Source organism: Schistocerca gregaria, chromosome 2 (genome assembly GCF_023897955.1).
Source record: "Schistocerca gregaria isolate iqSchGreg1 chromosome 2, iqSchGreg1.2, whole genome shotgun sequence".
NCBI lineage: Eukaryota > Metazoa > Arthropoda > Insecta > Orthoptera > Acrididae > Schistocerca > Schistocerca gregaria.
The window spans coordinates 530,642,702-530,656,000 of record NC_064921.1 but is presented as its reverse complement, the minus strand read 5'-3'; the positions used below and the strand labels follow the sequence as shown (position 1 = coordinate 530,656,000).

At 45.3% G+C, this 13,299-nt stretch overlaps 1 protein-coding gene across 1 annotated transcript in view; it reads left to right on the top strand.

The window, feature by feature from the left end:
* The window catches only part of LOC126336201 (uncharacterized), an 88,003-nt gene extending 79,731 nt beyond the window's left edge, over positions 1-8,272 (top strand). The window contains exon 3 of the mRNA XM_049999706.1: positions 4,494-8,272. Within this exon, the coding sequence (XP_049855663.1) occupies positions 4,494-4,690 (197 nt within the window). The 3' untranslated portion in view covers positions 4,691-8,272. The remainder of the gene's footprint in view (positions 1-4,493) is intronic.
* The last annotated feature ends 5,027 nt before the right edge of the window (positions 8,273-13,299 follow it).

Sequence of the window (13,299 nt, the reverse complement as noted above, 5' to 3'; positions counted from 1 at the left end):
GCAGATGATTTCTAAGGAAATCTGTGTATGATGCACTGGTGACAGTGGTCCCTCTAGGCATGTAATGCTCCAAAATGACGCCTTTTTCGTCCCAAAAGAGCTTAACCTTCTCTGCTGATGGTTCTGCTCGAATCTTCTTTGGTTTTGGTGATGAGGAATGGCGCCATTTCTTGTTCCCTTTCTTTGTTTCCGGTTGGTGGAAGTGAACCCAGGTTTCGTCCCCAGTAACTCTTCTTGTAAGGAAGCCATAACCTTCTCGCTCAAAGCGCCGAAGAAGTTCTTCACAAGCATCAACACGTCGTTCTCTCATTTCAGGAGTCAGCTGCCGTGGCACCCATCTTGCAGACACTTTGTGAAACTGGAGCACACCATGCACAATGTGGTGTGCTAACCCGTGACTGATCTGTAAACATGCTGCAATGTCATTCAGTGTCACTCCGCGGTTTTCCTTCACTATGGCTTAAACTGCTGCAACGTTCTGTGGAGCCACAACTCGTTGTGCCTGACTTGAATGAGGAGCATCTTCCACTGAAGCCCACCATTTGCGAACTTCCTACTCCATTCGTAGACTTTCTGCTGTGACAAATATGCATCACCGTACTGAACTTTCATTCGTTGATGAATTTCAATAGGTTTCACACCTTCACTACGCAAAAACCAAATAACAGAACGCTGTTCTTCCCTGATCCAAGTCGGAAATGGGGCGGCCATCTTTATACTGATACTGCGACGGTACATGGGCATCTGCACTATGCTGCCACCTACAGGCCATTCTGCATGTTTGTAGCACGCTTACCAACTTACAGGATAACGGCGAGAAATTTCGATTTGTTATTACAAGTTTAAGGTTTTCATTTGACTCACCCTCGTACACAGGAGGAAAATGAACTGCAGATGGAAACCCGTGCCCGAAACCGTCATCCACCGAGACGACAGAGCATCACACTGATACGAGACGAGGCCTGTCTACGCAGCAGCTGGCTCGAGTTTCTCCGCTGGCGATCGCGGCAGTCAGTCGCGATCACTGAATAACGAGCAACATTGCTAGACTTTCCGTTGCGCACAATGTCACGTTTACTGCCGAAAGGGGCGGCCTTGCGGCAAGCGCCGACGAATACAAATTCGAGGATCTGTAGCGTCGTTGGATGATGTTTCCAAACACGAGGTGCTATCCTCGACGTGTTCGTCAAGACACCCTCCACAACCTCTAGAAGCTCGCCGCAACTCTTCTGGGACATCCTTTATAGACTGAACGTGTTTCGGCAGACGCCGAGGATGGTACAGAGATGTTTAAACATCGAAAAGTCAGTATAAATTTGAAAACTTAATAAACCACGCAATAATGTAGATAGAGAGGTAAAAATTGACACACATGCTTGGAATGACATGGGGATTTATTAGAAGGAAAAAACAAAGTTTACAAAATGTCAGATGGATGGCGCCTGACAGCAAAACGTCAGTGACTGCGCATGACAATCTTGTATGAAAGGAGCTGTAATGAGAGAGAGAATCAGTTTCGCCAGCAGTCGCAGTATGTTGACATTACCTGAAAAGGCGCCTTTAGTGAAGCTGTATTATCAGAACGGGGAATATGCTAGTTCAGCGTTACGATCCTATCGCCATAGGAAGGTGATTCGAACGGGTAAAGGTCCGTTGAGAAATGCAGCTGTGGCGAGAATGACTTCGAAGTTCGAAGACAAGGGTTGATTAGATGATAGGCCCCGTGGTGGCAGACCGAGTACAGGGCGTAATGCTGCTGAGACAGTTCAAGAAGAAATGGAGACTGTAGCGGGTTCGTGTGTGCACGGGGAAGTCAGCGCTCGTGCAGTCGCACGTCTCACCGGCATTCCATACACTAATGTTTGGTTGGCACTGAAATGTTCCCTCCGATGCTATCCGTACAAAATCCATCGGCATCATGAACGGTTACCTGGCGATTTAGTGAAGCGGAGGACATTTGCGGTGTGGGCGTTTCAAGAGATGGCAGAAGATGATGATTGGTTGAGTAGCGTGTTGTGGACCGACGAAGCTCATTTCACGCTTCGAGGATCTGTCAACGCCCACAGCTGCAGAATTTGGGCTACCGAAAATCCTAGAACTGTCGTGGAAACTCCACTGCACGACGAGAAAGTCACGGTATGGGTTGCATTGACCACATCTACCGATGTCGGGCCTTTGTTCTTCGAGGAAATGCGTGATTCTGGTTTTGTAACTGCTACCGTGACGGGTGATAGATACGCCGATATATTACAGAATCGCATCATCCCCAACCTGACTGATAAACACCTGCTGGAACGTACGATGTTTATGCAGGATGACGCTACACCCCATATTGCTAGAGGCGTGGAAGATCTCTTGCGCACGTCGTTTGGTGATGATCGTGTGCTCAACCGCCACTTTCGTCATGCTTGGCCTCCCAGGTCCCCAGACCTCAAGCCCGTGCTATTATTGACTTTCGGGTTACCTGAAGTTGCAAGTGTATCGTGATCGAGCGACATCTCTAGGGATGCTGAAAGACAACATCCCACGCCAATGCCTCACCATAACTCCAGATATGCTTTACAGTGCTGTTAACAACATTATTCCTTGACTACAGTCCATTCAAATGGCTCTGAGCACTATGGGACTTAACTGCTAGGTCATCAGTCCCGTAGAACTTAGAACTGCTTAAACCTAACTAACCTACGGACATCACACACGTCCGTGCCCGAGGCAGGATTCTAACCTGCTACCGTAGCGGTCGCGCGGTTCCAGACTGTAGCGCCTAGAACTGCACGGCCACTCCGGCCGGCCGACTACAGTTATTGTTGAGGAATGATGGTGGACATATTGAGCATTTCCTGTAAAGAACATCATCTTTGTTTTGTCTTACTTCGTTATGCTAATTATTGCTATTCTGATAAGATTAAGTGCCATCTGTCGAACGTTTTTTGAATTTTTGCATTTTTTTGTTTCTAATAAAATCCCATGTCATTCCAAGCAAGTGTGTCAATTTGTACCTCTCTATCTACACTCCTGGAAATTGAAATAAGAACACCGTGAATTCATTGTCCCAGGAAGGGGAAACTTTATTGACACATTCCTGGGGTCAGATACATCACATGATCACACTGACAGAACCACAGGCACATAGACACAGGCAACAGAGCATGCACAATGTCGGCACTAGTACAGTGTACATCCACCTTTCGCAGCAATGCAGGCTGCTATTCTCCCATGGAGACGATCGTAGAGATGCTGGATGTAGTCCTGTGGAACGGCTTGCCATGCCATTTCCACCTGGCGCCTCAGCTGGACCAGCGTTCGTGCTGGACGTGCAGACCGCGTGAGACGACGCTTCATCCAGTCCCAAACATGCTCAATGGGGGACAGATCCGGAGATCTTGCTGGCCAGGGTAGTTGACTTACACCTTGTAGAGCACGTTGGGTGGCACGGGATACATGCGGACGTGCACTGTCCTGTTGGAACAGCAAGTTCCCTTGCCGGTCTAGGAATGGTAGAACGATGGGTTCGATGACGGTTTGGATGTACCGTGCACTATTCAGTGTCCCCTCGACGATCACCAGGTGTGTACGGCCAGTGTAGGAGATCGCTCCCCACACCATGATGCCGGGTGTTGGCCCTGTGTGCCTCGGTCGTATGCAGTCCTGATTGTGGCGCTCACCTGCACGGCGCCAAACACGCATAAAACCATCATTGGCACCAAAGCAGAAGCGACTCTCATCGCTGAAGACGACACGTCTCCATTCGTCCCTCCATTCACGCCTGTCACGACACCACTGGTGGCGGGCGGCACGATGTTGGGGCGTGAGTGGAAGACGGCCTAACGGTGTGCGGGACCGTAGCCCAGCTTCATGGAGACGGTTGCGAATGGTCCTCGCCGATACCCCAGGAGCAACAGTGTCCCTAATTTGCTGGGAAGTGGCGGTGCGGTCCCCTACGGCACTGCGTAGGATCCTACGGTCTTGGCGTGCATCCGTGCGTCGCTGCGGTCCGGTCCCAGGTCGACGGGCACGTGCACCTTCCGCCGACCACTGGCGACAACATCGATGTACTATGGAGACCTCACGCCCCACGTGTTATCAATTCGGCGGTACGTCCACCCGGCCTCCCGCATGCCCACTACACGCCCTCGCTCAAAGTCCGTCAACTGCACATACGGTTCACGTCCACGCTGTCGCGGCATGCTACCAGTGTTAAAGACTGCGATGGAGCTCCGTATGCCACGGAAAACTGGCTGACACTGACGGCGGCGGTGCACAAATGCTGCGCAGCTAGCGCCATTCGACGGCCAACATCGCGGTTCCTGGTGTGTCCACTGTGCCGTGCGTGTGATCATTGCTTGTACAGCCCTCTCGCAGTGTCCGGAGCAAGTATGGTGGGTCTGACACACCGGTGTCAATGTGTTCTTTTTTCCATTTCCAGGAGTGTACATCTATCTTTTGTTAAGGTGTAAGGAGCAGCAGTGTACGGACCACGTGTTGCGTTTCAGCTGACGTCGGGGCCGACGTGGAGCGGCGCTGCGTCTCCGGAGGCGGGTCCGCACCGTGGGCCAGCGGCCACGTGTACACGTGCGGGCACGACGCGTGTAACGGGGCGGTTCGCCTCCGGCCGGCTGCAGCTGCCGCTGCCAGCGCCCACGCCGTGCTGTCGCTCGCTGTCTGCGCCGCCGTGGGCCGCGCCTTCTGACTGCTTCGCGCCCGCCAGCCGGCTGCTGCTGATAAGCAGTGGAACCCGCCGTAGTGGATAGCAACCAGTCAAAGTGGGGGCGGTTCAGTTTCGGATTGCATCTGGCGGATGCTCCACTGTAGTCTCAGCCTAGACAGTTATCTCGGACACAGGCCTAGAAAGCGCCATCGAAATGGTTTCGCCAATATGTTCACTTACTTTGGAAATGACGAATTGGAAGGTTGAGTGACGAATCAGTCATAAGTAAGCTAAATACCATAGACACAATGCAGATGCTCAATCTCGTTTCAGTAAGTAGGAGAGAGTGCTTACAAAACTATCCGATGCACGAGGATGAACTTGACAAGAGAGACTACGGATTTGCAAAAAGAAAAAAAAGGGACGTTTGGACTTAAACCGTAAATAAAATGACGAAACAGTTCAATTTACGTCCTACTCTCCGGCCTAGTGGTGTTCACAGCTTTGTTTCTGTCCGTAGCCAGTCAGCTCTCCATTTGTCCAGTTACACACTTACTAATGCTAACGTGACAGCACATACAGACCATGTGTCCTTAAGACCTTCGTGCATAGGGCGCTTTGTATATCCGATAAAGATAACTAGCAAGAAGAACTTACATACCTCATTTTCAAATCGAATGGATTTTCTCCGCAACTAATTCGTAGAGTATTCAATGCAAAACCTACAATGCAGGAATTTGAGGGGAGGGGGTGGGGGGGGGGGGAGAAAATAGTAATTCCCTCAGATATAGTGAGTTTTTGCCCAATGTGGGTGCTCTTTCCTCGAAGATAGGCTGTATTCTTGAGAAACACTGTGTTAAGGTGATCTTCTGGCACCCACGAAGATTGCAGGTTTACTCGGCTCTGTGAAGGACGATTTACAGCTTCGTAAAGCGGGTGTGTCTCAGATTCCTTGCGGAAATTTTGAAAAGTTGTACATACGTAAAACAACACGCACCGTTCATGGGAGATGTTTGGAGTATCGAAGATACACACGCTTATTATAGCCAGACATGTCAGCTGTGCCGAACATTGTATTGTTACAGGACAGTCCATGAATTATAGATTTTGAGGTCCACCACTTCCTTTTGGAAATCTGTCTTCAAGGAAGCTATAGAAATTAGATTAGCTAATAATTAAATAAATAGAGATAATGGTTTTAATTTGGACAAAGCATGGAATCCAGCTCTTGGGAAAATTAAATTGCAGAGAAGTCGTCATGGTGTAACCGCCGACGATTATACATCGATGAGCGAATCGAAAGCCTGTACGCCTTCGCCACGGGTGGCGCATTTGTAAGCGTATTTCTTTGTTGCCGACCAGCATCTTGGGACCCGCATTCACAGTACCGCCGTGGTGGAGCATATAACGCTGCGCTTGGCATCTTGTCGTCAGTCTTGCGACTCACTCTGAGGATGGTTGGACGATATGCGGCCGAAATATCAGAGGAAGAAATTTTATTTGAGCGGCTGCATGCCCGAAATTAAATGGACACAGTGTTTTAATGGCATTTGAAAAATATGGAGAGAAACAGTATCCCCATACGACCTCGTGCTGTTCACTCCTTCCTTGTGTCTTGCATGGAAGTTGCAACTTCTCTGTGGGGCTGCTCTCTAATGAAAGTTCATTAACAGGAAGGAAAAACAACTTTTTTCGATATTGTTAATACACTGTTGCAGATAAATTGGATATACTCTGAAAACGTTTCTCTCATTCGAGACTGCCACGTCCTTTATAAGCACGGTACCTGTCTTAAAAACGAAATAGTATACAGGGTATGTCCAAAGAATCGTCTTTCATAATTAGATTGTTTCACCGTTTACATAACTCTGAAAGTAGCCTGGTAAACTGCCATCGGTCGAGCTCAATCATTATTGCTCGCCCTACAGTGGATTTTCGTCTTACGTCACAATAATGTAAACCAGTTATTCACACGTAAATAGCTCCACTTTTCATGCAGTATCCAAGAGAGACGGTATTACGAAAAACGGTTAATTTGCACGATTGTTACTAAATCATTATCAAACTGCAATCCAGTACCAATGAGAATGAAAATTTAAGAAACACCTACCCACCACAGGCCGTGGACAGATGTCGAGACTCTCTCTTGCCATTCACCCGTCTTCCTCACTAGTGGTTCACAGGAGTATATTTCGTTCAGGAGCGCGCACGGCATAGGGAAGCTGTGAACGTACATTGCATGCATCTGCATGTATTAACCATACAAATTATAAAAACCGATAACTGATTACCTATCGCGTACGTTTCAGTGAACCAACAATTTTCAAATGGAAGGGGAACTTACTGTGAGTGAAACACAGTACAAAGTATCACCCTATCTTGCAATGTAAGTTGAATAGAAAATTTTTAAAGACGTAACGGCACTTCCTGAAAGTCGTGAAAAGATTCTTCAACTGTTAATTGCGCCTGAAATATTTGCGATAGAATAATCAAAAGTATACCACATCTCCTAAGCCCTAGAATATATTAAAATTTTGAAATAGTATGGCAAAACCTGAAGTAGAAAACGTACACACATTCTATATAATTTTCAGTAGCATTAGTTTTTACCGAAACTGTTCATAAGTACTGTAAATATAGACTAATGAATCTAATGAAGACATGTCGTATGTACGATTACGGGTTTATGTCAAAGTGAAACTTCCTGTCTCTGCTTCTTGCCATTCATAAAAAAATATCGTAAAACACGCAATAGCTTGAAAAATATTGTATTTCACCTTTTCGGAAATTTATCAAATGTCATTATTCTTCATATAATATAAAGTACTGATAGTGAAGTTATTGTATAAACAATTATTATTCCTTTCGAATGACTGAGCAATGACTGTGACGTCGTGTGGCTGTGCTGGGTACGGCCAGTACGAGGGAGTGCTGGCTCTCACAATCAGAACCATTCGTCGGTGCCGACGGAAACCTCACTACATTAGCTAGAGACGAAGGGAAGGACATACTTGCTTCTCCACAAAATGTATTTCATATATAGACACACCACCTAATGATTTATTCCAAACTATTTGTAAAATGTTCTAGGAAGACAGCTTTCGGAAGGAATGAGGAAGAACGTATTTTAAACATACCTGCGCCTTTTCCAATTCAAATAAAACTTCAATTAAGTGTATAACTCCATCACTTCCTTTTGACTTAAAGTATACATCAAAACTGTACCCTGATAATGATACAACACAGATTATATCAGACACTTTGTTAATTCGGCAGAACTATTTTGAGCAGGTTCTCGTTGATGTGGAATATATCAGATAAATATTTCATACAAGATTTGGTACATTTAAATTTAATGTTGACTGCCTAGACTATAAGTTAGGTAACCCTAAATAATATGAATCAATTTTAACGTTAATTAATATAGTCAGTCATAGACAAGCAAATGTGTATGTAATATAGATGATACCAGCGAAGTGTAATGAAAAGGAGAGTTTACAATGGTTAATTATGTTGACAATGTTACTCTAAGTCCATAAGAATACGAAAATTACTTACTATTCATTTTGTCTGATGTTTTGAGTATTACATTCTATAAATACCTCAGGTTCGTCTTAACCTCAATTTTTCTAATGCTTAAACTTTTCACACTTCTAGCAAATGAGTACCTCTTTGCGTCATTGTGTGTTACTTGAATTATTCTTACCCTCAGTATTCATTCTGTCAGCTCAGCAGAAAATGGGAAGAAAAACTGTTATATGATTTATAATAAATTCCATTATAGAATAAATATACTGTCAAGCACACAGTAACCCGTTATTTGCACAAGCACATGCAAATAGTCTAGTATTCACATACGAAATCACTCACACCCCAAAATAAAAGGCGTTATCGTATGATGTATTGGAATCCAAGGATTCCACTGGTTTTTTTTCATGTAGTAATTCCATGTAAACGTCTTCATAGTCAAAACATTTTTTTATGACGCATTTCGAGTAGTCGACATCAGGTAACAGTGGACAAATTTACACAAAAGACTAATTAGCAAAACTTATATACATAAATATTGCAGATTGAGGGCAGCAGACTCGATGACTAGACTTTGCGACCGACGCTCTTTATCTCCAGGATCGAAACAAATTGTAATATATATATAAATATTGCAGATTGAGGACAGCAGACTCGATGACTGGACTTTGCAACCGACGCTCTTTATCTCCAGGACCGAAACAAATTGTAATATAGAAAACTACGTTAACATTCCGTACTAAATTACTTTTTATTTTTTTTTACTTTATCACATCTTCAATGATAAATTAAACAGAACACGTTGTGAGCCAAAACCTGTCATGGGACATGTTCAAAGATCGTACAGCATGTTAGGTACAATGTCCGAATACTCCATCGAGAGGGAGATGGAGAGAGAGAGAGAGAGAAGAAGAGAGAGAGAGAGAGAGACAGAGAGAGAGAGAGAGAGAGCATTGTGAAGGACCATGACTATAAAGGAAGATAGTGCAATTTTTAATTACTATTTTTCAAACAAACGCAGCAAACTTCAACCTATTGAAACCACAGACGTGTCATCTCGAAAAACTAAACTTAATCGGAAAAAAGTAAATTTTCCAACACAGGCTGGGTGGACTAGGAATAGAGAGGAATAGGCGAGGGGCGAGGGGGGGGGGTGATTGCCGTGGGGAGGCACCAAAACGATGGTTACCATAAAGGAATGAGGGAGAAAAAAGAAGGAAGAGGGGAAGGAAATGTTATTCCTATGGTTCATTTTCACTTAAGTTTGCGGAACAAACACAATGTAACTGAAAATTACATTATAATACAAATAATTATTTTTCAGCATGTTATTCTCTTTAAAAGTAGACCATTGAGCTGAAAACTCAGAAATACGTTCACAAGTATAACAGTGTCATTAGAGCATGTTCCTGAGAGGGGAATTTGGGTGGGAGGGAAAAGGGGAAGAGGAGGAAGGGGGAATGAAATGTGCAATATGCAAATACATAACAATATTCAAATACAATATTCAACAACATTAAAATTATTCAAATACATGTCATTTGAAGAAGAAACATTGATTGCATTACCTACATATGATTGAAAAGATCATCTTCCTCTTTCAGTTGGGAATGAAATTTAAAATGGGTTACTAATCTGAAAGCTACTGAGACCACAGAAGGGCCATGTCGAAAACACAAAACATCATAAATTACAAATTTTCCAAATGTGTTAGTATTTACTGGGGATACATACACTCCTGGAAATGGAAAAACGAACACAATGACACCGGTGTGTCAGACACACCATACTTGCTCCGGACACTGCGATAGGGCTGTACAAGCAATGATCACACGCACGGCACAGCGGACACACCAGGAACCGCGGTGTTGGCCGTCGAATGGCGCTAGCTGCGCAGCATTTGTGCACCGCCGCCGTCAGTGTCAGCCAGTGTGGCGTGGCATACGGAGCTCCATCACAGTCTTTAACACTGGTAGCATGCCGCGACAGCGTGGACGTGAACCGTATGTGCAGTTGACGGACTTTGAGCGAGGGCGTATAGTGGGCATGCGGAAGGCCGGGTGGACGTACCGCCGAATTGCTCAACACGTGGGGCGTGAGGTTTCCACAGTACATCGATGTTGTCGCCAGTGGTCGGCGGAAGGTGCACGTGCCGTCGAACTGGGACCGAACCGCAGCGATGCACGGATGCACGCCAAGACCGTAGGATCCTACGCAGTGCCGTAGGGGACCGCACCGCCACTTCCCAGCAATTTAGGGACACTGTTGCTCCTGGGGTATCGGCGAGGACCATTCGCAACCGTCTCCATGAAGCTGGGCTACGGTCCCGCACACCGTTAGGCCGTCTTCCGCTCACGCCCCAACATCGTGCAGCCCGCCTCCAGTGGTGTCGCGACAGCGTGAATGGAGGGACGAATGGAGACGTGTCGTCTTCAGCGATGAGAGTCGCTTCTGCCTTGGTGCCAATGATGGTCGTATGCGTGTTTGGCGCCGTGCAGGTGAGCGCCACAATCAGGACTGCATACGACCGAGGCACACAGGGCTAACACCCGGCATCATGGTGTGGGGAGCGATCTCCTACACTGGCCGTACACCTCTGGTGATCGTCGAGGGGACACTGAATAGTGCACGGTACATCCAAACCGTCATCGAACCCATCGTTCTACCATTCCTAGACCGGCAAGGGAACTTGCTGTTCCAACAGGACAATGCACGTCCGCATGTATCCCGTGCCACCCAACGTGCTCTAGAAGGTGTAAGTCAACTACCCTGGCCAGCAAGATCTCCGGATCTGTCCCCCATTGAGCATTTTTGGGACTGGATGAAGCGTCGTCTCACGCGGTCTGCACGTCCAGCACGAACGCTGGTCCAACTGAGGCGCCAGGTGGAAATGGCATGGCAAGCCGTTCCACAGGACTACATCCAGCATCTCTACGATCGTCTCCATGGGAGAATAGCAGCCTGCATTGCTGCGAAAGGTGGATATACACTGTACTAGTGGCGACATTGTGCATGCTCTGTTGCCTGTGTCTATGGGCCTGTGGTTCTGTCAGTGTGATCATGTGATGTATCTGACCCCAGGAATGTGTCAAAAATGTTTCCCCTTCCTGGGACAATGAATTCACGGTTTTCTTATTTCAATTTCGAGAAGTGTAGATAGATGTAAGAGGGAGGGGGCAGACGAGACGGATGTTGCATTATTTGGGGTAAGTGGGGGAGAAGCGACGGTATTAGAATAGGCAAAGGGATGGGGTGGAGGCCCAAGGAACTGGAGAGAAGGGTAGTATAGTGGCATGGAGAACAAAGAGGGAAGGGGTCGGATGTTACTACAATAGTACCATTTCACATTTTTAAACATAATAAACATAATGACATTCAAAATTATATTAACACATGATACCATTTTTCCAGTACAATATACTCTTTTGAAGTGTACCATTAAGCCGATACCACATGAATATATTTATCGGTGTAAGAGCGTCTTACTGGGGAAGTGGAGGGGGAGGGTTGGGGGAGGAGGAAGAAGGTAAAATGAAAAGTTAAATGAGGAATATGCAAATACATGACATTATTCAAATAAAATGTTATTATTATTGTCGTTGTGGTCTTCAGTTCAGACTGGTTTGATGCAGCTCTCACTGCTACTCTATCCTGTGCAAGCTGCTTCATCTCCAAATATATACTGCAACCTGCATCCTTCTGGATCTGCTTAGTGAATTCATCTCTTGGCCTCCCTCTACGATTTTTACTCTTAGCGCTGCCCTGAAATACTAAATTGGTGATCCCTTGATGCTTCAGATTATGACCTATCAACCGATCCCTTCTTCTAGTCAAGTTGTGCCACAAATTCCTCTTCTCACCAATTCTATTTAGCACCTTATCATTAGTAACGTGATCTATCCATCTAATCTTCACCATTCTTCTGTTGCACCACATTTCGAAAGCCGCTATTCCCTTCTTGTCTATTTATTGTCTAAGTGCCACTTCTGTACATGGCTACACTCGATGTAAATACTTTCAAAAAAACTTCCTGACACTTAGATCCATACTCGATGTTCAGAAATTTCTCTTCTTCAGAAACACTTTCCTTGCCATATCCAGTCTACATTTTACATTTTCTCTACTTCGACCATCAGTAATTTGGCTCCACAAATACCAAAACTCATCTACTACTTTGTCTCATTTCCTAATCTTATATCCTCCTTTCAAGACACTGTCCATTCCGTTCAACTGCTCTTCCAGGTCCTTTGCTGTCCCTGACAGAATTATGTCATCGGCGAACCTTAAAGTTTTTATTTCTTCACCATGGATTTTAATTCCTACTTCAAAGTTTTCTTTTGTTTTCTATACTGCTTGTTCAATATACAGATTGAATAACGTTTGTGATAGCCTACAACTCTGTCTCTCTCCCTTCCCAACTACAGCTTCCCTTTCATTCCTCTCGACTCTGATAACTGCAATCTGGTTTCTGTTCAAATTGTGAATAGCCTTCTGTCCCTTGTATTTAACCATTGCCACCGTCAGAATTTTAAAGAGAGTATTCCAGTCAACATTGTCAAAAGCTTTCTCTAAGTCTAGAAATGCTAGAAACGTAGGTTTGTCTTTCCTTAATCTATCTTCCAAAATGTCTCAAGGGCGCCTCAAGTGTTCCATTTCTATGAAATCCAAACTGATCTTCCCCAAGGTCGGCTTCTACCAGTTTTTCCATTCGTCTGTCAAGAATTCTTGTTAGTATTTTGCATGTGTGACTTATTAAACAGATAGTTCGGTAATTTTCACACATGCTTTCATTTGGGATTGGAATTATTATATTCTTCTTGACGTCTGAGGGTATTTTGCCTGTCTCTTACATCTGCATCACAAGATGGTAGAGTTTGTCGTGCCTGGGTCGCCCAAGGCTGTCAGTAGCTCTAATGGAATGTTTTCTACTCCCGGGGCCTTGTTTCGACTCAGATCTTTCCGTGCTCTGTCAAACTCTTCGTTCAGTGTCATACCTTCCGTTCCATCTCTATCTAGGTCCTCTTCCATTTCCATAATATTGTCCTCCAGTACATCGCTATTGTATAGAGCCCCTATAAATCCTTCAACCTTTCTGCCTTTCCTTCTTTGCTTAGAACTGGTTT